At 41.8% G+C, this 25,557-nt stretch overlaps 1 protein-coding gene across 4 annotated transcripts in view; it reads left to right on the top strand.

The window, feature by feature from the left end:
- elf1 (E74-like ETS transcription factor 1) overlaps positions 1-24,659 on the top strand; it is a 41,175-nt gene extending 16,516 nt beyond the window's left edge. For 3 of the 4 annotated variants that reach the window (XM_086301324.1, XM_086301315.1, XM_086301307.1), the window contains exons 2-10: positions 13,865-14,182; positions 14,656-14,712; positions 17,509-17,683; positions 18,139-18,243; positions 18,367-18,528; positions 18,649-18,732; positions 19,399-19,591; positions 19,743-20,102; positions 21,567-24,659. In XM_086301324.1, the coding sequence (XP_086157450.1) occupies positions 14,111-14,182; positions 14,656-14,712; positions 17,509-17,683; positions 18,139-18,243; positions 18,367-18,528; positions 18,649-18,732; positions 19,399-19,591; positions 19,743-20,102; positions 21,567-22,359 (2,001 nt within the window). In that variant the 5' untranslated portion in view covers positions 13,865-14,110 and the 3' untranslated portion in view covers positions 22,360-24,659. The remainder of the gene's footprint in view (positions 1-13,864; positions 14,183-14,655; positions 14,713-17,508; positions 17,684-18,138; positions 18,244-18,366; positions 18,529-18,648; positions 18,733-19,398; positions 19,592-19,742; positions 20,103-21,566) is intronic. The other variant, XM_086301333.1, reaches the window with a different exon arrangement.
- Positions 24,660-25,557: the final 898 nt, after the last annotated feature.

Below are 25,557 nucleotides of genomic sequence, written 5' to 3'. Positions count from 1 at the left end.
GTGCATGCTATCACGAGAAGAAAAGAAAACACAGAGCCAACTGTGAATGGTCAGGTACAAACTGTTGGTTATGATTTGAATAGAATAAATGAGAGTAACATCACCTTTGTGTGGTCAGATGGCAGTAGAGAAATGGTTGTTAAATAGTCCTAATTGTCGATGTTATGACTGCATATTCAAAACAAAAATGGTGCCATAATTTCCATGATTCAAGTAATGAAATATTTTCTTAGTAATATTATGATGGCTTTGGCAAGAATTATTTCTTTATACAAACAACTTTGCTTAAAGTATCAACGTGTTCATGTGTTCCTTTTTGCCTGGTGACCATGACTTCTACCACTACCCTTCAGCCGCCTTATTTATTGAAGCCGCTGCGGAAAACCAGTGAACTCATAGTGAAACTAGTGAATAAACAAGGCTTGTGCACCCGCAGCCATTGTATTTCAGTAAGCCCAACTGGAAAATGTCTCATATGAGAAAGCACAATCAGAGCCCTTTTTGTATTGCTAAACGATGAATTTGCATCACATTTCCACGTCAGTTCCCCCATTTCTTCTTTGCTGTTTTATTTTCCATTGCTCTCTTTTTATGGGATGGATGGAGACCTAAAGGTTAGAGAAGTACACTTGTGATGGGAAGTTTGAACTCCTGTGACCCGTTGGGAAAACCTGGGTGGGGAAAGTTAATGTATAACTTTCTCTTCTGCTTAATAGCTACTGTGCCACTGAGCAAGGCACATTCAATATTCAGTTTGTAAGCTGGTTGTGTATCTCTGTTAATATGCTGCCGGTGCTCAAGAACCCTCCCTTGATAAATAAAGTTAAATCGATTGAGCAACTGTCTCCCTGTGTTGCAACCGTCTCATGCTCGGAGCGTGCTAGGACTGGCCGTTGTTCTGGAGTACATACCGAACCAGAGCTGTTATCATCACATCTCAGCACAGAGCCCAAAAACCAAACCGTTTGAAGTTCTTCTAGCCTGGTGTATTTCATTTCAGTCCCCGATCTTGATTTATATTCGAGGGGCAGAGATTCTTTCTTTTGTCTCTTTTCTTCAGTGCATTTCTCTTGACTGGGAACTCGTCTGTGATTTCTTTCAGTGATGCTTTCTCTAAGATACTGATGATCATATTGTTTGTCTGTGTTAGTCCTTTAAGTCATTTTTATTTGGAGTTGATTTACTGTGTAGTGAAGTAAAAAGACTTTCTAGACGTTTTACTTACTACATGTTTTGAGGCTAATTTCTCACATAAATACTGTAAATCCTATAGATTTAACCCCTCCAGTGTGTACTCATTAACTTCGTGGTTACAAAAGTACTGGTATAATAAGCCAGGCTGAAATAAGTGAAGTAGGTCATGTTTTCTCACAAAGAAAGAGGGCGCACAAGAGAAATGATCTAGTAGAGGGAATATCAGATCACACCTTTTCACAACACTCCTGCTTATGTAATGCAGCATACTTATCTGGGAGTATTTAACATAACACGAGTCTTGGCATGACATATGGCGTCACGGTCAGTTGTGAAAAAGTAAATGTAACTTCTGTTAACTCAAGTACCATACATAGTCATAGTTTTGAGGTACTGAAACTTGGGGATTCTGCTGCAGTTCAGATGGAAGTATTGCATGTTTTCATCTGCTACATTACTTCAAAAGCTTTACTTAGTAGTTATTGTTCAGATTAAAAGAATAGAGAACATTAATGGTTCTAGTGCGCTGCCTCATGATGATGTATGAATATCTATGCGCTGTACAGTTGCGTGTTAAGGAAAGTAAGATTAACCTTTGGTCAAGTTAAAGATCTGAGTACTCCGTACACCATTTCGGACACAAAGAAATGTAATGCAAAGTCCTCCTGTATGTTTCTAGAATAAAAGGTTGATCCTGCTGCTTTCTTCTCAGTGGCATAAAATTCAGGTGGCATTTAGCAATGGATTAGTTTGCATCCTTGATAGATTTTCAAAGGAATAATGGCGTCACATATTTAAAAGGTGCTATATTTACGTATCTTAATGTGAAAGTTCAGTTGCTATCAATGCAGTTCAGCTATCTCCTGTGAGTCTCTTGCTCTGTGGTTGGACTCTACTTCCTCTGTCTTCAACTGCAGCTGGCGGAGATGATAGTCCTTTTGCTTTGAGGCCTTGGTGAACTTAGCGTATCAGTACATGAACCAGTTCCACTTGGATTCACCAGGGGAGGGTTAACCCACAGGACTTGAGACTCACTGGACAAGTACTGACATCAGCAACTGCCACGATAGGGACTAACCGCCACCACGCAGGCATGGACATGTAACAGGACAAGGAACTAGCTGGTTAACAGTAAGTGAAATAAATAAAACAAATGCTCCATTAAAAAAAAAAAAAATCAAATTAATAACTTCCCTGTCCAAACGTTCCTACTTCACATGAACTGGGCGTGACTAGTTGTAACACAAGATAAAAATAAAAAAGAAGACGAAGACTAATGCTAAGATTTAAATTACAACAGGAAAAGGATGCAGAGATTTGAGAGTTTGGCTCTGTTTCCAGGCAATCAGAAGCACAACTAATCATCTAATTGCTTCAGATCAACTATCTGTGGGGAGAATTGTCATTTAGAGATCGATTCTACCCAAAAAGGATTGTGATAGGACCTTTTGGCCACATCCCTAGTACTAATAAAACCAACAGACTCGCAGAAACAGTGAAAAATAAATATAACATCTATAAAATAATGAACTGGAAGCCGTGTGACTTGGTTAATGCTGTTTAGAAATTACTTCCCTTTTACTATCATGCAGTTAAAGAGACCTACTATTAAGTTAGTGTTGGTTGATATACATTTTATATAAAGCGTCTACATGGAAATGATGATAACTCATTTATCTTGATAAAAGTTAATCTTTCATAGACGTTGTTCACTGAAGTTGTGTGGGCGGAGTTTGAGGTGCAGATTTATTTTTCCTCCAGATAAAAACAGCATACAGACATCAGAAAAAAATTTCCATTACAACCTTCTGTTGTGCTCTGCATTTATTTGAAACACAGTCATTTGGGACTGTATACTTTACAAACAGAAAACTCCATGTCTTCTGATGCAGTTTGATGCAGTAGCTATAAATTGCTAATGCTATATAAAGGCCTGAAAGCAAGTTCACAGTGCAGTGTTTTTGTTTCCAGTTATGTGGGTTCCACCCTGCATGAGGTAACAAAGTGCAAAAACGTAGACTCACCCTGTGTGAGATGCATATGAACATAAAACTCACACAGTCTGAAAAAAGTTTTAGCTGCTATAGTTTCCCAGCTCTGCTGTGCTAATTTAGACATCGTGTTTGCTTTAATGCAATATCGTTTGGTACAAAGAGTCATTCTAACCCAGGAAAATTGATTTGCCACATGTTTTTAGGAGGCTTTTGGTCCCAGACACCCAGCTGCAGTGGTGTCTGAGTTTGAAACTTTCAGCAGCAAGCTCTCTCATATGGAAAACTGGCCATGCCCATAATTACTGCAGTTCTCAGATGATCTGCTGAGTGGATCCCCTTGTCTGAGTGCTAGTGTCCAAATATAAAAGGACTGTAACAGACTCTCAGTCATTTAATTTAGCTAAAACGAATGCCTGAGGGCTTCAAGGAATGACTGCTGCATGCAAATTTCTAAAAATTTGTGGTGACATGGTCGATGACTCTTAAGTTCTTGCATCCACACATTTGGGTCTACATCCAGAGATGATTGATTTTATGTGACAGTACCGCTTTGGTTCTTTTCTTTCTTTCTTTTTTTTCTTGCGTATTCAATTGCACCTCACCCACAAGTAAAAAACCCCCCACTGCATTCTCATTACATAACTTGACAATTCAGAAGATCTCCTTATTTGCAGGATGTTAGATGTGAATACTGATGACATAATTAATAGCAGCATTTGAGCTTAGCTAGAATCAGTCAATAGGCCAGTGATTAACATGCAATATTATGTTTGTTTAATCTGCCAGGGATGAAACATCCAAGATAGCATGGGTTAGTAGGTAAGATTTAGAGCTAAGTATAGTGATTTACTATGTTTTTAGTCGCTGCTCTAAGTTAATCTAATCAGCTGTTGAAGTTTGTAGGCTATACTAGGATGATAGTAATGTAGTGGTTTTTTTCAGTGAATAAAGATTATGGATGGGTTTGATTCTGTTGATGCCAAAGTGATTATGGCTTCTGCTTGTAGGTCCAATTTTTTTTAGTTGTTAATGGTTTTATGTCACCGAGTCAGAAAGCACTTTGAAAAAAGTCTGTCATGTGACTCAGGTGTGGAAACGCTCCACTGCCTGGAGTTTGACGTCATTGTTTTAAAATGCACGACTGTAGAAGTGCAGTATATAAAGAACTGAGGCACTTTGAGGCTTGCTGCTATTACAGATTGGACAATTTCAAAATGTTTCTTAGCTGGAAGAGTTCTTTGTTGGGGAAAAGAAAAGAAAAATCAGAGGAGTAATTTTTACAATTCAGTTTTTTTGATTTCAGCCAGCTTGGCAATCCATTCAGTTGTGTGTTTGTGCTTGTTATGCTTGGTCTTCAACATGTATCCTCACAAACACACAGTGTGCCTTTGCTGAGCTGAATGAGGCCCACCTGCTCTGTTCTTGTTCCACAGAGCCTACTTTACAAGCCCTCTCCCTCTGCGTGTTCCTAGGCAACAGCCACTCCTTGTTTACCTTTGCGTTTTTGCATTGTGATTCTCATCAGAACAACATAGCCCCAGCCCCTCTGGAGACTGATTGTCAGGCTTTTTTATTCAAAGTAGCATGAAGCAAAGATTAGCATTTGTATGAGCCTGTAGTGTGTGTATCTTCCTAGAAACTCGTCATTTTTCTCTGCACGTGTAGTTATTACTGATCCCAAATATGGTAAAGCAATCACACCGTGTAAATATTTTGTTATACAGCAGTACTGAGCACAGCTGTCTCTTTAACCAGGTGATTTATTGTCCTCATTTCATGCACCTATGCTGCACCTTCCTCATCAGGTGACTGTCATAAACAAGTGTATTTCATAAAGCCTTCTCAAATATTGACCAGCCTGAGCAGACAGTCCTTCTGTCCCTTGCAAATATGTCAAACATCTCTCCAAATGTATGAGCTGCGCCATAGATTCACATCTGCGGCAGCTGGAATATACGAAGTGGATGGAAGAGGGTGGTATTAGCAGGGAATGTTAATTTGAATGTTATGAGTAGTGAAAGCACAGGGCGGACACGATTCTAGAAAACTTGTTAAGATGACGAGCTCAAGCGTTTGAAGTCCAAGTAATGCTCTAATACCTAAAGCATGCAATCCAAACATTTGTCATGAGTCCATGAGTTGTTGTAGCTTAGGCCTGTTAGGTCACTCACACAGCTTAACACTTTTTCCCTTGTCTGTATTTGAACTATGCACCTGGCATCTTGAAAAGCAATGACTTTGCACTTCTGTCCTTCGATCCAGGAATGGGCACACGTTTACTGGCTGCAAGATTAGATAGAAACATTGGCCAGTGGTATCCAATACCACACTGACCCAGTATCCAATTGTGCGAAATCAGATAAGCTGTCTTGAAGGGGCTAAGCTGACTCAGTGTGAGTGGTCCTATCAGGGAGGCTTTATGGGGGATCAGATGAGAAGAGCTGCTTTTGTTGTTATTAGCTGTTAAACTGAAGCATGATCCCTGGAAGTCTCAAAAACAGCCGGGGCTGTAAATCTGCATCTCTGAGAGGGTTTTATCCTTTTGATGAAAACATAATAAATGTAATAGGATGTAGTATGACATGCTGTACTCGTATTATATGGTACTTATTTCTAAAGACAGTGAGCATTAAAAGGAATACTTCTGAGAAATAAATTTATTTGCCTTCCAGCACAATAATGATGAGGAGATTTAAGGCACTTTTATGTTTGTGTGCTAAATCTAATGTAATTCGAATGTTATAGTTTGTTTGCATAATTTGTACAAAGATTTGTAAAGTCTGTACTTTCACAAAGTAGGTTAACTTATCAGATAGTAGGCAGGTTTTGTTACCTTTGAACAGAGCTAGCTTTTCCCCCCTTGTAGCATTAGGTAAATATTTATCATACAGATCTGTGAGTCACATCAATCTTCTCAGCTTCCATGTTGTCTCTTGAACTAGTGGTAGAGTCAAACTGTATGACGAGACAAAGATTACTTTGTCTCTGTCTGACTATGTGCCTTCTGTAGGTGTGTTGCCTGTTAGGTATTACTGCATGCCTGACTGTAGGTGGACACATCAGCCTGCTTGTGTCCAGACCTGTTTGGTATGCAGCCTCCTTTGCAACAGCCAGGTCCCCCTTTATATTCCACAGTCAGCCCTGAAATGTCTGGGCTCCATCCGTAACATGTACTTACGCTAAGAGACAATCTAGGAAGTATCTTGGCAAAGTTCATACAGTATAGGCTTTGTGGATTTCTTCCCTCGAGTTTATTAGGAATTGTGGAAAGTTGCGTAAAAGAGTGGCAGCTATCAGAGATAAAGTTGGCATCGATGTTTATAGTGTAAGAAGGAATTTAGGATGTCAACTTTCAACTTGTTTTTATTTAAACTCAGTTGATAGTATGCTGCTGGTATTTTTCCCTTGGGTACAGTATCCTCCCTTGCTGCTGTCAGTATTCCTGTGAAATGACATCTTTGTGTTGGTATGAATGTAAGTGCTTGTGAGTGGTACAGTAGTGCAAATTTTATAATTACTTTAAAGTTTGAATTTTAGTTTGATTATAGTGATGAAGGACAGGTTTAAAGCAATTTTCCAACTTTTGGTTCATACAAAGACGTGACTCTGTATGTACTAGCCTCCTGTATATATCTAGCGCTTGTGGGAAGCTTGCTTATTGTCTACAAAAAGAGAGAACTTTGACTTTTCCAGTCTAGTCATGCATCAAATGGCTCCCACTCAGCAGCCAAAACAACAGCAGAGCCTAGAAGTTCAGATGAAACATTTCAGCTATGTCTCCAAGAAAAGAATCAGCAGGGCGATGAAACTCCTGACACACATGCACAGACATGCATGCTTTTTATTCATCCGTGCTCTCTGAGTTCTTTTTACTCAGAGATCTTTTTGGGTTATTTTGAAATTATGTCATTGAGCTCAGATGTGAGAGCATTTAGAAAAAGCAACAACACGGTTTATATAGTTCCCTGAAAACAGGCCAGTACAGTTTTGGAGCCAGCTCTGGTTTGTAAAAAGCTTGGATATATCTTATTGCTCTTATCAAAACTTCAGTTGCTTCTTGTTCTTTCTTACTGGCAAAGAGCAACATAGAAAACTGAAATCACAAGCTTTACATGCTTTACTGCTTCGAGTATTCATTTTAGGTGTATAAATGTAAAGCATTACTGCCTACAGATCCGACTACACGCAGCGCTGCTGTGAACGTCTCGAAAAACATTCACGGCAGTGCTGTAAATATATATGTTAACAATATTTTAAAGATATGGCGCTGCACACAGGCTTACACTTGCATGGATGGCAAAGATCACATTTTTAAATAAAACTGTGGCAGAAGTGTGGCGGTCACAGCAGCACACAGCGAATCAAACTGTTATGTTTGGTGCAGTTTCTTTTCTAAAACTTTGCTGCAATTTCCTGTCCTGTTTTCACAACTTTAGTGGTTCTTCCTATCTGTGACATGTGGCTGGTTGCCACATTATAGAAGTAGGCTGCTGGTGGTAATTTTTACTAAAAGCCCACATCTGTTACTTTACAAAAGGCCTCTCTTTGGATTTGTTGCGTATCAGGCAAGACAACAGTACTGGAGTCAAGATGGATTTTATTGATACTTTATTGTGGTTAGATTTGTTTACCGTGTATTTCTAAGCTTAATATTTGTTCATGTTCAGTTAAGAACAAAACCGAATATTTTCACACTTGTAATGAATGATTTGGGCTTCAGGCAAGTTCTTCTCTGTGTCTTCTAAAAACATTTTGCTGTGCTGTCGTTGCGCACACTGAAATACTGTATGACCAATAAGACAACACTGTGTGACAGGAACTTTGTAGTTTCTTCTTAGAATTTGTGCAAAACCAACTCACGGGGCCAAATAAGGGATGTGTGTCTGTTTTGAGGGGTGGGTGGGTTAGTAATGCTATCTGCTTGTGCATGACTTGTGTCAGCATTGTGGGGAAGAGATGTCTGCAAATGGCAGGTGTGGCTTTGAGAACTCTGGTGTGATCCTTTTGAATCACTAAACAGCCCTGACTGCAGTAGCAGGTTTGAAAATGTCAGAAAGCAAAAGAAAGCTGAGAAGCGTCTCATCTGCAGAATACATTTTTGAAATGACTCATTAGCTTCTTAATATTTTGAATATACAATATTTACAGATTTCTTACTTCTGACTAGTTTAACTTCTAAAATCCAATTATATGTTACACTGTCAGACTTAGTCTTTATCTAAAGTCCAACTGCAGTGTAATCACCTTCATGTTTTACGTCACTCTGGCAGTAGTTATAAAGAAATGGTACCTGTATGACAACACTCAAGTCTACGAGCGTGATAGTGTGTTGTTTCAGGAGGAAGGAGGGGGAGTTGAGAACTTTCCGCTCTTACACAGAGGAAGAAATTTTCTTCTGAGTGTGGTTTAACAGACAGGAAGCAGCAGAAACCCAGTGCTCAGTGATGCTGTTCCTGTGAGTGCAAAATTCACAGGTCAGTTTGTGGGTGTTTTTCTTCTTCTACCCGGCTTTAAAATAAGTCATTTCTATTTTTGTCTGTCATTCTTCGTGTCGAATGGCGTAAACAGAAACGTCCAGTATTCTACGCTGTGATGAAGCACACGTTAGGAGCAAGAATAGCCTGTGTCTCATGTCTTTACTGGAAGGAAAATGTGACCAAAAGAGAAATGGAATCTGGTCTCTGTGGACATGTCTGAGTTGTCATCTCCGGGGACAGCACTAGGCTTTCATCCCTAATCTCCAGACCATATTATCCTGCTAAAGCTAATGTCCAATCTTCCATAAAAAAGCCTAATGTTATACTGAATAGTGTGTTAGCTGGCACGGACAGCCGTTGTCACAGGAAGGCATGGGTCCTTCTTCCAGAGCTTGAAGCCTGAGTGGAAAAGTACAACGTTCGCAGGAGATGAGATTACATTCCATTCGCTTTTTGAAAGCCTGTGCGCGAGGTGACATTTTTCTTTCAGTCTTCATTTGGCCCTGGCACGGCAGAGCCAATTGCCTACTAGTGTAACACAGACACAGCGAGTGCTGGCTCGGATGCATTGCTGTCTGTGCTTCTGATGCCTGGTGCTCTGCAGCTGCATGCCATTAGCCGGTGTCTATGCCTGCCTCTGTGCCCATTCCAGCCATTTTATCACTACACGCTTGGTGTGGCCCCTGGAGTGCTGTGAAAGTGCTGCTTTATTCTGGTCAATAAAGTGGAGTTGGAGTTTGAAACACGGTGAGGCATGTTGTATTGTGCAACGCTAGGTGTTGAGTAAAATATAGAATACGCAGAAAATGCTGTATACAAAACAATTATGTTGCTGACATAGTGCAATGGCAGTGATGAAACCGCCCTGTTAGTGTGTTTTTTTTTTGTCTGCCTTTGATGCAAGACCTTAATTACTGTTCTCTTACTTTGCTGAATTCATCCACACTGCCTGTACTTTTAGTGCTTTGTTGTCTCAAAATGTAGAATATACATCCAGCTGTTCTTTCATTATTCGCTCTGATCTGTGCTGTGTTTGCAACACTGCTGTGCTTAAGGAATTTTCCTTGGCGTCCAAAGTGGCATTGTTACATAGATGTGGGTGGGTTAACCACAACTGAGAAAAACAAAGGGGAACTGCTGTCCAGAAATGATGATCAGGATCCTCTGATGCCCATGTGGGCTATCACAGAGCTCCAGGAATGAACTTGGGCCTCATATAACTGAGTCATTTCCCTAACAGGAACCAATAGGCTCCTGCAAAAACAGCATGCTCGCAGCTATATAATAACATAGTGGTAAGTAAGCCAGTGCATTCTCATTCATCTATGTGCCATGTCAGACATAGGTGTATCACTGCACAGGCGACCGGGGAAAATTAAACCTTTCATGTGAGGTAAAGATTTCTTTGTACTGGTGTTGAACTTTGCAGGTGTAATGAGTGTAGAGCGATTCTTGATTTATTTCTCTTTCAGTTTTTACCTCTGCAGCGTTCTATACCTTTGTGAGGTTTTAATTAATACCGCTGCCCCTCTGGCACCATCCATCCTGTGACCGTTGTTATGTAGCTACCCCAGTACACTGCTGAACAATCAGCCACCTAAGGAAACCTGTATTTTTGTAACCTGAGCTGAAAAGGATTGATAAGTAAAGTTTGCTTAGCCCTTTTCTTGCATCTCACAATGTTTGCACTCACCACATGCAGGGTGACTCATTGCACAGTCATTCAATTGGCTTAAATTACCTCCTTTCATGGTCAACAATGAGCTCAGCTGAAGAGACGAAAGCGGGGGAAGTAGGGCCTTCTGGGAATGCTCCATTTGTTCATGAATCCTGACTCTAATTGGTTGTTATTGGGACTGGCAGTCACCATGCTGTAGGGGTGGAGTACGCCAGTGTTTGGTTCATACGCTTCCTCAGTCTGCTGCACACTGAACTGCCATATATAACAGCCAGTCATAACTGTCTGAGGAGAGCTGAGTGATAGAAAGACTCCCATCGTTGTGTCACCTGACAGGGGCCACAATGGAGCCAAAATGTCAGCTGTAACTGATAATAATGCTCATTATGCTACATTCCAATGAGCTATACCATTAGTATGCACTTGGGATAACCAAAAATGTGTTAATGTAATTTCAGCCGAGTTCTAACATTCAAAAATCTTTTAGAATACTAAAGTGAACAATGCTGGGTTTTGAATATGTGAAAGAAAGCTTTAATGTGAAAGGAGTCCTGAGCGCCCAGCTTTATAGATCTCCCCATGTCTGCTAGAATTGTAGTGCCCTAAGGCTTACTATTTTGGTTTTAGGCATCAGACTTTATTATTTCAGTCACATCACTCACATCACCATTGCTTCCAGCTGCATCAGGCAGCTGTTTTCAGCAAAAACACTTGTGTACAGATGTCTGCCCAACACCAGCAACAAACAGAAGAAGGTAGCTGTTGACCACAATCTTACAAAGATAACTATTTCTGTCTGCTGGGTGTTAATGGGTAGTTCTGCGCTAATAACACCCCAATAACATCCCCAGAACCCCCACCCACCCATCCCCCTCCAAAATAAATGAGTGCACATTTTAAGTAGTTATTAATATGTTATAGCATATAGTTTTCTTTTCACAAGGACATATTCAGACAGGATGACATGGAAAAACCCCCAAAAAAACACATGTGTCTGGTTGGAGTCAAACCTTGCACACACTAGCATTAAGCCATTAAACCTCACCAGAACGCCCCACCTGGTAACCACGCTGAAAAATTCAAGTCTGGCAAAAGAAGGCCCCACCCATAGCGAATCACAGGCAGTCTATTTGCTCTGTAGACTATTATGCATTCACTAACATCCCAGTAAAATCCCTCCCTGCACTGTCCTCGTCTTCTCCTCTTTATGACGTAGTAAATGCAGTTACAACCCTGCCCCTGTGCTGGGACAAGGCAGCTGTTGTCATGTGCTGGGGGATAATGTGCAGGCTGCGTCTGACTAATGGCTGGCTCTCTTGTATCCCAGTCTGCTGTTAGCACTTTGCCAACTGGGTCATCCAGATCAATGAAGCTCTGACAGGAATATAGAAAGTACATGCAACCACTGACATAGTCTGGTACATTGTAGCAAACTGCACATAAACACAAGCATAAAGCAGAGAAATAAATAAATTATATTTACTTTCATCTTTATGCCTGTTGATTTGATAACAGCCATTTTTTTTGTCATCTGATAAGTGGCTAGTGACTGGATGCTGATTATTTACCCTTCTATAGGCACAGTCCTTGATAGCTGAAATGTACAGCTTGATAAACGTCCATAAATCGAACACAAACTGCAACTACAAAAGGGGAACCAAGAACGTCTGCAGCGGAGAACATCTGCTAGATTAGCAGCGTGTCTTCTCAGATCTGCTGCGAAGCTGGGCAGGGCCCTGTCAGAGTGATTGCATGCGATACAGATAACACACATTTAGTTTGCAAAACATGGATCAAGGCTTCTGTTGTAAGTGTACGAGTACACCAGTGGAAACTGCAAATGATTTAAAAAGCAGACATATGTGTTTAATTTGGAAGCCTCACACAGTATATCGCTTCGGCTTGAATCTGGTAATTCACAGTACCAAGCATAAAGATGCCAAGAAGTCCAGCACACTGAGCTCCAGACAGATGGCGGCAGCGTCCAGCCCTGGCGGAGGTGGGCATGGATGCTGCAGCAGGGACAGCATGAAAGATTGACTGGAGTGAAACACTAGCCTTCTGATTAAGTTTCCTCGTCTCTCTTCTGTTTCCCAAAGCAATGCCTTCCAGACAGTAACTGCATGCTACTGGTCTGTTTGGATGCTTAGCAGAGAAATACACTTTAATGTGTTTGCTGGCTGTGCCCTATGAGCTGCAGAAGTCCTTCACTATCACCTCCTCTTCTGTTCCTTTAAAATACAGTTTGGCCTCGTATGCAAGTTTGTCACTCATACAGGCATTTAAAAGCAAATAAGCTCCACCCTGAAGCAGTGGCAAAAGCAGGAATAGCGAGTGTTTGGAGGTGGGGGAAGGTACCAAACATTTCCAACTTACTTCTTTATTCCTGCCAGCTCTGATCTCTGGGAAACAAGAGGGAGGGGCTGTGTTTGTCGCCCCTGGGTTTATACTTATACTTTAACCCAAAATCAGCCCCTCCTACCCTTCATTCCCGAAACCTGCCTTTGGGTATCGATTGCTGGGACACACCTAAAGACACACACACATATACACAACAAGAAGTACATGACCACCAGTTTCCCTTCAACACAGGCTGTGATCACAGTAACTCCCTGAGGGTCAGTACAGAGGGGCTTCCAGAGCCGCATCAGACGAGTGATCTTTTGCCTGTGTGTGTATGTGAGAGTATGTGTGTCTGCATGTGTGTGTGTGTAAACAAGGGAGGGTTTGCTCAGACTGCTCATGTGATCATAATATCGACCCCGCTGAGCCTTATGATCTAAGGCAGAGTGCTGAGGGGTGTTTCACACTGAGGGGCAGAAAAAGACATCTGTGTTTAAATCAGAATGAACTGTGCAGTAGTTCGGTGAAAAAGAAAACAGATTTACTCATAATACTACCAGAAATCCTGTTTAAAAAATGTATAAAGTAGGTCTCGACCCTACAAGTTCAAAAACAGCAGAAAATTCTATCACAGTAATTTTTATTGTTTTTTTTTTGGGGGGTGGTCCTGAATTTTTTTGTCTGATGATGTCACCAAGAGCATGTAACTTTTCTACATGCTCACGTTTTTTTCCAGCATTTAATTAAAGCATAATCAGTCAATCTGGAACATTACTGACAGATTAATTGATCATTAAACAAGTGTTGACGGTCTGTTTATTAACACTGTAAATGGAGTATTTGCGCTTTGTATCTCTACCGTTTGTATTCACATTGATATTTTCAGTAAAAGTAACTGCACAGATTGTAAATAAGAAATTTTAAACCTGGTGACACTAACGTTTGTTAATTAGTGACTTTTTAAAAAAAAGGTTTTTAGGCTGGAACCAGTCAGTGATCTGATTTTTCAGCATCAGATCAAAACTAGGCATGACCCAGATAATGCCTAAACTGCATAGATTTGAGCAGGTTATAGATCTAACCAATGTGAAGTCCCAGGAGTTCCACTTTATGAGGATTTTCTAGTAAAATTACTAGAATTACTGCTGACCTATCACCTCTGTCTCTCCATCTTCCAGGTGTAGATGCTTCAGGCGCAGCAGGGCCCAGCCTCCGTGTCAGAGTGGGACGAGGCTGCTCCCACCTGGGCCACAGGACTCCTCTGAAACTTGGCTCATGGTCTCTCTCTGAGCAATAACTGCTCAGATTAAAAAGACGGGATTACAGGGAGGCCATTTTGTGAGGTGAAACTGAGTCTGTCTGCGCTGGAGTAGTTATAGCTGGGATTTTTTTAGGCTGCTCTTCGACTTTGAAACTCCACTACCATGACGACAGCAGTACAACCCAGTGAACTGGTGTTTGAATTTGCCAGCAATGGGATGGACGAAATCAATCAGGTACAATCTCACCAGAGAAATCACTTTTTCAAATGCAACTCTCTGTTGTTGTTGATTTTTTTTTCATGACTCGACTTATAGGGTCTGCATTAGCGTTCAAACCCGTCGAGCTCAGTGGCCGACCGTCTGTCTTTTCCTACATGACACACTGTATGCAATCCTGTTGAAAAATGAAATACATTTCAAAACAAACAAAACTAGTGTAAACAGCATGGCCACTGGGGTAGGATTAGCCTGTGATCTCTAAGTTTGACGACACAGAAAGGGAGGAGGATGGAGCCGAGAGGAGGTCTGGGAAGAAGAGTGCGGGCTGCCGGTAGCACAGAAATGGAAAGACTGAAAAACCTGCAGTGAGGCTAGGGTGTGTGGGAGGCAGAGGGTGGGGCTAGGACGTGAATGTGTTTATTACCCAAAGGTTACTGTGTGCATTCGATGTCAACTTGTGCCTGTGTGTTTTTTCATTGCTCGGTCAGGTGTGCAGTTATCTCTTCCCCACACCCGGGTCTGAATCCTGTGGAGCAGGCTTGATTGTAAGTGTGGAGATGTATGTGTGTTTATGTGTCCTAGTATTTGTATGTGTGTATCTAGAGTGGCAGGCTGTCATTGGATCCCTGAATAGCACCAGTTCAAGCCTAACCTGATGGACCAGTTACAAGGCTGTTTAGAAGGGATGGGATAATTCCAGCAAAAGGTCTTGTATTGTTCCAGTGCTACAGTTTTGTGACTTGCTGCACCCACTTGGCCTGTTAGACAAGCAGTTTGCCTCTATTTACTAACTCATGAATATACCCCCACACACACACACTGAAACGAACAACTCACAATGGCACTTCTGCAGCGGCCATTTAGACATTTAAAGATTTTATTTTCTCGCCACAGTAAAGCTGTCGGAGCTGAGTAAAACCACCAAGTAGATTCTGTAACGATTAGCCTTGCTATATTGGTTTGTAAGCCAATGTGTAGTTTGAACACAGTCGGGATCTGCTTCAGCTGAGGGTAGGGAGACGCGAAAAGGGTCCCAAAATTTCCTCCATTTTTAAGCTACATTATAAAGGCATGTGGCTTTAGGCAAACAAGCAGCTTTTAAACGTGATGGTATCTCTTACTTACGCCAGCTACACTTTCTCAAATATCGTGATGCGGATACAGAAAGTGTACAGACAGTTGGACTACATTGTGGTTAGGCAGGTAAAGCAGAAGAGAGTGGGGTGTGAGGGAACAGGCTGCACAGATGCTGTGCTTTCAAAGCAGAATGGGGAACTCAGAAATGCAAATTGGTTGGAGCTTTATCGCCTGTGTTTCCCTACTAGAAACACTATTTAGGTCAAGAAAGAGGAAGAAGCCGTTAGGATACTTGTTGTATGTGCAGTATAATTTGTGTTGCATGCAGGGTGCTTGTACCACCTTCTCATCGTTTTACTCCTTTAAACAACAGTTTCACTCTTTCATAGTTCTTGCCGGATTATCAGCGGGTTCGCACAGCAATGCAACTTTGAATTGTTCACAGAAAAAAACAGAATCAATTTAACATCAAAACAACAGCGGAGACGGCAGCAACATGTCTGCCGCTCTGTCAGCAAACTGTGTGGGATCACAGGCTGTCTGCATTTAGTGGGAGAGGGTGGGAAAGGCTGCTGTTTCAGACACAGACAAATAGTCGCAACGGTTTTATCTCCTGACACACGCTTTGTTCTTATTCAAGGACAGAAAACTTAATTTAAGTCAAGCCGGGAAAATGGGGTAGCCTCACTGTCTCGCACTCTGATAGTATGTCTACCAAAGAGTCTGATTAATGGGAAATATTCAGTGCATGTCAGTGAGACACTGATAGCACTCGCAGTCATAGCAAAATCCAGGGTTTTTAGTAGTCCCAGGAAGCCTTGTGGTTTTTCTGCTTAGATGGCACAAGCTGTCTGTATCTGGTAGAGGTATGGTAGACATTATGCAGGGCCACCTCCTCCCTCGACTCATAAACACCTTATTAATAAAGAATCCATGAATAATTAGCGCTAGTGCTGCTAAGGAGGGCTAACCATTTAACACTGTGTCCAAATAATGAGCCAATCGGTTAGGCTCCTGGTTAAAATATAGCCGGGATGGGTATGCAGCCACGCACACTCGAATGCCCCTCTTCCCAGCCTCCCCCCAGCTCAAGGCCTGGACACCTGGTATGCCCCAGAGGGCCAAACCAACAATGGACACTTGTGCAAAGAGACAGATAAGCCTTTATTCATGTTCCGCCTACCACACCTTTTTGTCTTTCCTTTTAATCAGGTCATCACTCTAGGAATGTGATTTAAGGTGTTTCATTGATCGACATTGTTTGTCTAAAATGAAAACAAATCACAACATGAATCATTTGATGTAATTCAGCGAGGTTCCGACACATTGTCATTTAGAGACCATTTCTCACGAAGCTAAACATAGTAGCTTCGTCTGCCTGTCAGCGGCACAGAAGAAATGATTTCAAAGCATTTTGAAGTGTAGTGTGCTGCCATCTGCTGGTGCCCAGGTGACTACATGTTTTGCATCAAGTTGACTTCTTTATATAATGCTGATAAAATGCTTTATTTGAATGATTATTAAGTCAGCATTCCACTGGATTTTCATGTTGCATTTTCTTTATACTATTTGAGAAGTACTGTCAGGTTTTGAGAACCACATTTTGCACATATTCAAAGGACTGAATTAGCCTCTGACCGACACAAACCAAGTGCCCAGTGAGCCCTTTTGACATGGTCTCTATTGGTGGAGTTCACTTTGGCCCACACTCTGGTAATTCCCTCTTTCCCCTCGCTCCTTCCTGCATCAGATTGTGCCATGCCTGAAATGAGATAGCGAATTCCCAAAGCACATTTAGGAGATGATGAAGGGTGTGCTTGCCTGCAATTCATGACTTCATGCATTAACATTCATTTGGTCTTATATCATTTCTGAACATAAGATTAACTCTTCAGGTGAAGTGGGCTAGAACAAACAGCTGCTTCCTGGCTTCTTCAGCAGGCTCCTCTGGACCAATACAGCACCACAGAAATGAGCTCTCCTCCATGCTATGCGCCTACACATTAGCTAAAAATGAGTGTGAATCTACAGTGTTTCACAAGGCAGTAAAAATAAGAGACCAAATCGTGTTTTAACACTATCTTGATATCGTGTGGTTTTTATATCACATTTATGACGTGCAGCAGAGGGATTGATTGTATTTTTATTGCATATACACTCAAAGACGTATGTACAAAGATCCACGGTCCTCTGCCTCCGAGGGGCATCGTTAGTGTTACAGCATCTCAAACCTTTCTGTGTCTGTGTGTCTGCTCTCTGTGCAGCTGGACGACCCGTCAGTATTCCCAGCGGTGATTGTTGAGCAAGTTCCCGCAGCCGATCTGTTGCAAGTATACTCGGGGCTCGAGTCCGATGAGGTGACCAACGGTATCATGGTGGATACCACTCTCCATGTGGTTGAGGAACCATCCATCTTGGAAGGAGGGGTGGATCTCACAGGTGCACATGCAATAAACGCTGAATTTTAATGAGACATAACAAAACTAACAAAGCACACAAGTGGAAGATGCAAAGCCAGAAAATTACAAACTACACATTTAATTCCTGCTCCGTTGCACAGCACAAACAGCCTTCTTAGGTACTCTTCGAATTAATTCATTACAATTAATCTGTAGGCTGACCCACAAACTATTCACTGAACAGTGAGTTACCTGAAAATTCAGAACATGCAAGCATGCATTCAGCGATATTAACTTAAAAATAAGTCTTTCTCCTTAAAATGAAAAACGTTTTAAAAATGTACTCTCCTTGTCGTAAGTGAAAGCTGACATAAAAAAAGAACCTTTGTAGCCATTCACCTGTGTTTGACCTACACTTCTCAAAAAAGTAAATTATGCAAAGCATTAGCCTCCGAGTATTTCTTATTAATGAATTTGTTGTTATCTGGTGGACAGAAACAACAGTCTCAGGCACAGAGGACAGCATGGAGACAAATGAAGCAGCGGCGGCTCTTCTTAACATGGAGTCTCCGAACAACATTTTGGATGAGAAGCGTATGCGTAAGTTAATTTGCATGCTTATTATTCCACTCCTTCAGCTTGTGACAAAAACGTCAGCTTTGATCTAACGCTGTTCATAATTGCAGCTTGAAACACTTTTCTGTATCTCTTGTTTATGCTAAGTTCACACCTATGGCACTCTGCTTGAGTCAGACCTGACATATGCCCCACTGAGGCCTGACCAGATGGACGGTGTTGCCCTTGACATGTCCGTAGACGAGGACACCTCATCTATGGATGAGATTCCCCAAAAATTTCCCTTAAAACCTCAGAAAAAAACCAAAGGTAAGACATTTTTCCTCCTTGTTAGAACTCCCTCACTAAAAATTCACTGTTGTAGGTAATTAGATGATTTCACTGTGGCCTTTCACCTTATAACACACTACTCCATAATTTGAATCATAGTGCGAAAGCCGCGGGCGGTCCGTCCCTGCTCTCCCATCACCACCCCTAACCTACCACTCAGGAAGAAGAGCAAAGAGGGCAAAGGTAAGCCTCACTAACTAGTCCACTTTTCTATAATCAGCCAATAAAAATCAAGGTCTGTCCTCCTCTTGTGTACGCTCCATTTCCTCATGTGGAGTGTGCAAACAGCAGTCCTCAACCCCTGCAGTCCAGTGGGGTCGAATCTAGGAGAGTTAATGGATGAGGGGATCTCAAAGTGCTGTGTTTCACAGGGAAACAGAAGTGATTGCAGGCTGGAGGGCACGTTGATGCTCTGCCGATAGAAGGAGACTAGTGGTGTGCCATGTAAAACCTCATTGCACCCTACAGTGTGACTCAAAGAGGAGGGGACTGGGGACAGCAGGTTCAGTTGCACACATATACATCACCCTGTCATGGTGTCTGGGATTCATCTGACTACTGGGAGCGTTGCTGTTTTTAACCACTTCTGGCCGAAGCATTTCATGAATTAGAGTAATCTACTCCCAGACTTGATATAATTAATGTCATCCCAAGGCACGCATGTACACATACAATGGCTGGAATAAAAGAGCAGCTCCTCCTGTAACCCTGTGGCGTTCATATATTCATAAACTGTACTACTAAATGAATTATAGATGTCTATAGCACAGCTCCAAGGCTTCGTCGCGAACGTCTGACTCACTTGAAAGTTAAAAACAAGACTAAATTTATTTCCCCCCCAATTTGCAGGCAATACCATCTACCTGTGGGAATTCCTTCTGGCCTTACTGCAGGATAAAAACACCTGTCCCAAATACATCAAGTGGACACAGCGGGAGAAAGGCATCTTTAAGCTTGTGGACTCCAAGGCTGTCTCAAAGCTGTGGGGCAAACACAAGAACAAACCTGACATGAACTATGAGACCATGGGAAGAGCTCTCAGGTGAACATACGAGCATCATTTTTCTGAGCAACGCTGTGCTTCAAATGAGCTTTTATTTTGCTCTGAAACCTAAAGACATGGTTCCATAGATGTATTCATAATGCCCATCAGGAATGATTATAATGTGTTGGACATCTGTTTTCTTTTCTAGATACTACTATCAGAGAGGCATCCTGGCTAAAGTGGAGGGGCAGAGGCTGGTCTATCAGTTTAAGGAGATGCCAGCTGACCTCGTGGTGATTGAGGATGAAGAGACGGGTTCTGATACCAATGTCGGCTACGGAAACCAGAGATCGACCAACGGGCGGTCTGTGGTTCGTGGAGGGTCCAAAGGGCACGGAAGAGCTCATGGTCAGCAGCACGTCTCGGTAAAACAGATGAAGAAAGAGCCAAACAATGAATGTCTCTACCAGCAAGCTAACGGTGGACAGGCTGAGCAGCTCCTCCAGTCTGTTCATATGCTGCAAGCCAACCAAGGGGCCGGAGTCCAGGAAACAGCACAAGCTTTAAGGTGAGCGACTGTGAAAAACACCAGAGGTGTTTTAAGAGGAACCAACAGCAAAATGAGGAGTAGTTTTATTTTTGTTTCATTACTCCACAGCGGATACCAGAAAATCATTCTCTGCTTAATGATCTTTCAAACTAGGGCTCGATGGGTAAATCAGTTGGGCTGATATTAGCTTATTCTGGATCTATCTGTCCATATGTCAGCAAAAGTAACAGATTTGCAATACAGAAAACCCAAGAGTGAGTTTGATATATGGTAGAGTCGGTGTCTCTAATACACTCTATATCCACCAGAGAACACAGATAACACTGAGTCAGATCTTATGATTATTTACTTTCTTGCGAAGAGCTAGACTACAAGATTGACGCTGTTGTCGTGTGTGATGAAAATGTGCCAAATGCTGGTAATCTCAAAGGCTAGAAAAGGGGTAACAGCTAGCTTGTCTCTGCTGATTGCCTCTTAAGAGCATTAAATGCAAGACTCTTATAAGCCATTGTTCTTAGACACGAAATATGCCCAGCATTCAATTCTTCAGACACGCATGTGTTTCACGCTTTCTTGTCTTTGTGATTTTTGTGTAAAACAAATGAAGTAAGAAGTAAGAAATCATATAATCGTCATCCACCAAAGTGCATGTCAGTCAGGTATCCTTACCAATAACATAAAAAACGTGGTAATTAAAATATAAATGTCATTATTAATCTCAAATGATACATAAACTGATTATTCTAAACTAAGTTTATGTTAAATGCTTTATGCTTAAATCTTACTCATACTCACACATGCATGCATCATAGCGTTGGACCTGATATTCACAGAAAATGTCTGAGTCAAAGCTTATCGTTCTTATATTAGTGGCGGCGTTTTGTAGGGGGAACTCAATTACATCTCGAAGCCTCGTATGTACAAAATGTCACCTTTTGAGAATTTGAGATGCAGAGTTTCATTATACATAATAAAACTGTGAGGTGAGCACAGCAACAGCCAACCCAGCAGAGCTGAAGTAAATCTTTACTTTATATAATTCATTTTTTTGTTGTTGATGTCAGTAAAGTGCCAGATCACCTTTAGATTTTTATAAAGTGCATTTCTTCTTCTTCTGTTTTTTGCGTTCTGGCACAGCTTTACTTTGCATTTTATTTTTCTGTTGCCAAGTCTGCTGCCTGTATTATCACAAAATTCTACTTTTTTTTTTTTTTAGTGGTTAAACATTGTCTGCTGTTAGAAATTGAAGAGACTCATAATTTCCACAGTACAGCTGTCAGCACAATTTGTTATTTTAATAAAGGCTTTAGTTGTGCTTTTTAGGCTCATAGCTGTGCGGTCGCTAATTTTCACAGTAGGTGTCCGTTAAAAACAAACCTTGTATATATTTGCAAAGATATAAAGAGAATATTCAATTACACCAACTCTGTCAGAGACAGTGAAGAGACTCACCTACATCTTCTGTTTTTTTTATTTTATCAGGACCATTAACACCCCTGCATCAGTTCCTATGGTCCTGACATCTTCCCGCTCGCTTCAGTCTGTTCCCCTCACTGTTCTAGCCAACGGGGACTCCAGCCACTCCCCTTCTCGGGTTATTCTCCACACCATGCCCTCCACGACGGCAGGTGGTAAAGATGTGCTTACCATCCATACGGCTTCCATAGCAGGTGGGGCTAACAGCCTGCAGGATGGCCTCCCGCAGCAGCTCTTGGTCACCAGTCTGGGCTCATCTGCCTCCTCCTCCTGCACTTCCCCTCCAGGAGTCATTAGTTCCACCGCTTCCAACCTCAATGGTCTCCCCCGCCTTGTCACCATTAACACCACCTGCGGGCAGACCATGGTGGCACAGCAGCCCGGCACCGTAATTGCCACTGTGCTCAAATCTAGCGACCTCTCAGGGCTGCAGGTGAAAGAGGAGATGCTGGACCCCACCTACTTTCAGTCGATGGTGAACGGCGATCCATCACTGGCCGCACATACTTTTGAAAAAGAGGAGATGGAAGCAGGGGAGGCGGAGCTGCAGTACAGGACTGTTATCATTGATACCAGTCAAAGCCAGGGCCCAGAGGGCGCAAGTGAAACTATAATTAATGGACATTCTTCTCAGAGCAGCAGCCCTAGTGAGGGTCTGACCCCTGTGGAGGAGCTGGAAGTGCGTGGAGAGATGTCCCTGCAGCCTGAGCAGGGAATCAAAGGCCTGCAGGAGCTGCCAGTGTCTGTTCAATTGCCTGCAAACTTTATCCAGATAAAGACAGAACCTGCAGAGGCTTAGTGCTGCAGGACTCTTCAACAAAAGCTGAACCAAAATTGAATCCATTTTCTTTACCTACCACAGTGATCTGATCAAAGATCAGAACGAGGGATCTTGCAGCTTTTAAAGGTTGGTCAGTTCAGCCTCAGGATTTATTGTTTACCAACATATTTGTGACCATGTGCCTAATTTTAAAAATCAAGGGAGTGTTTAGTTTTTTTAAGAAGTAACTTTTCAGATTTAGGATTCTCTTTTTCTGTAGACACAATCCCCAACACACACACACACACACACACACACACACACACACACACACACACACACAAATACACACATATGCACACATGCACAAACACAAAATGCTTTTTTTCCTCTAGGAGAGTAGCCATTGGATAAACCAGGAATCCCTGTCTACCAAATGTGCCAGTTAGCTGTTTTTTTTTTTAACTTTTCATCTCACTGGACTCACGTGTTTAAAGAAAAATGCAAGAAACCAAAAACCGGGGACTGAATGCCAAATGGTGCAATGACCATTTGGCATCTGGCAATGTGTGAGCGTACCTGATCTTTACATCGGGTACGAGTTACTTTTCGCACGGATGTTGTGTTTGCTGGAAAAAAGAAAACCCACACATCTCGGAGTTCAATTGAAGAGTGCCTTACCGGAAGTTCAGAACAGTTCAAGACCGTTTGTTGGAAGCAGCTGCGTAAGAGATGAAAAACAGACTAAATACCTTCACAGACTTTCAGACTTCCAAGAAGTTATTACGCATTTATTTTCATATAAACAAAATAGGTATGCATTCACTCTCTAATACCCTTGGCCTTAAAACACCGTGTTACTATGGAAATGGGCATTTTCCGTCTATCAAGGACAGTGTAACATCAAAACTGTTTGTATAGAGCTGCAGACCGAAGGCACAGCAGGATAGGGAGGCACAAATGGAGAGAAAGAATACACGAGATATCAGTCTCTGCCTCAGAGGCTCCGAGGTTTAAATCCTGTTGTTATCAAATGGAATATATATGAATCTATTGATAAAAATGAATAAATATATATATATATATATACATATAATATACAATTGAGATTCAATTTTAAGGCCACGGTGAATTTATTTATTTTGTGAATTCCTAAATTCTGTGTAAAAACCAGGCACATTTGTTTTCTATTTACATGTAAAAACCTGAGGGGAAATACAAAGAATATGAACGTTAATACCAGGAGGCTTATTTGGTAGTTTTTTGTAAGACCAACATTTTTCACGTGTATAGCTTTCCATATAATCAGCTTTGGTATTTCCTTGAGTTTTGGACTCGAGTGTTCAGTGCAGCATGATTACTCCACTGTTATATTCTCTTATATCCTCTGATTTAAACATGTACTGAATGTTCTTTTCATTCCTTCTTATCAGCGGACATACCTCTTTATCTTTTTTAACAGTCAAGCAGGCGAAACTATGCATTCAAATATATATTCGCTGTGTATGTGCTGTATAAAGTATCAAATGTAACAATTCACATGCCTTTGAAATCCTATCTCTGTTTCGTCATTTGTTTGGTACAAAGAGGAACCAGTGCTGTTTTTTTTTTTGTCTTGTTTCAAGCTTTGCTCCTTTTCCCCTCCTTCCTCTTTCTCCTCTCCACTCCTGTCACCTTGTTACCTCTTGTCTGGTTTTCTCTCCTCACCGCCTCCTTGACTGCTCTCGGCTCGGGTCAGTCGAGTCTGTGCCTTCTTTATTTGCTGTCCCACTTGGTTAAGAACCTCTCAGGCCAGCCATCCGATTGGCCCCTTGGTCCTGCCGGGGATGAAGCCATATTGATCCTGAGTGGTATCCCGGCTAAATTGGTTGTATTTTCCAGCCGGACTGTAGCTGCAGAGTGAGGACATTCAGACATACTGACCTCCATCTGCACTTGCACCTAAGGACAGGTGTTAAACGCTACTTTACAACCTCACATCAGCCAAAAGGGCTCTGGGTCTGCAAAGACACTCTGAATGTATACTTGTTTTTAAAGTACATGCTTTTTTTTTTTTAAGTACATGCAGCCAATAAGTACACTGGGTTACATTTGCATTAAAATCTGTCAGTCTTTCGGTGGGGATTTGCTGCCTTGTTTGCTTTGTATATATTCCTGTATCTACCCTTCCTTTTTCTCAGAGCACTGTTTTACTGTCTGTGAAACATTGAGGTATGTCCACTGCTTATGTTTTTGTTGCTTCTTATGACTTGGGTTATCAATGGCCTCCTTTATGCTGAATATAGAATAGATTTTTAAGAAAAAGTCAATATGCTAATTAAATGCAAAATCTTATCTTTTGACTGTTCTCTCTCTTTCTTTTTATTTGTTGCTGTTTTTGCTGGCAGAATGATTTGGAAATAGAGCGAGGCGCAGATAAAGTGTCATACAAGCTTTTTTTAAATTATTTTTTTTGGAAAAATGAAACAGAAAACCGAATTAAACTTGGAAACAAATAGCTTCCAAGCGGTTACTAAGTCCATTCATTTGCGCTGTTGCGATAATGAAACTGCCTTGAAAATTCAGTTGTATTGTTGGGCTGTTTAAGCTTTGGGGGACATTTGATCACATGGTATTTTGAGAGAAAGAAAAAGCTACTGTAGAAAACTGGATTGGAGCCATTAGCGGGCCAGAGACTGATTGGACTGTACTTAAGAGCTCTGCTTCTCCAGTTGCTGTGGGTGGATGAATACATTAGCATGTGACATGCCCAGAGCTGAAGACAGACGAGTCTGTCACCACAGTTTGCATAGTGGAAAGTGTGTGTGTGTGTGTGTGTGTGTGTGTGTATGTGTGTGTGTGTGTGCACGTTTAAGCTGTGGTTGGCGCGAGAATGAGTTACACTGAAGTGGGTTGATTCTTTTCAAGCATGTGTTATGTTGATGTGTTTATATATGTGAGGATGGAGTGTTTGTGTGTTTGGGGTTTACATTGGCTTGGAGTGACTGTGCATGTGTGCGTGTGTGTGTGTGTGTGCGTGTGTGCAGGGTCAGGAAGGCGGGTGGTGTTGAGGAAGTCTTCTGGCGTCGGGGCTTGCCTACCGTGCCTTGCTCCGTCTACACCCACATACACAGCTGTGTACCACACAATCCAATCTTGCCATAGGGTTACACACACACGCGTGCACACACACACATAGAAACAAGACCAAGTTCAGCCGCAGCCACCATTACAACCTTCTTCACGCCACTGAACAGC

The sequence above is a fragment of the Aulonocara sp. 'chitande type north' Nkhata Bay genome, linkage group LG2 (genome assembly GCF_057382095.1).
Source record: "Aulonocara sp. 'chitande type north' Nkhata Bay isolate Kocher_YH1m ecotype deep benthic linkage group LG2, A_spYH_male_GT1.1, whole genome shotgun sequence".
Taxonomy (NCBI): Eukaryota; Metazoa; Chordata; class Actinopteri; order Cichliformes; family Cichlidae; genus Aulonocara; species Aulonocara sp. 'chitande type north' Nkhata Bay.
Note: the sequence above shows the minus strand (reverse complement) of the source record. Positions and strands in the feature narration are given on the sequence as shown.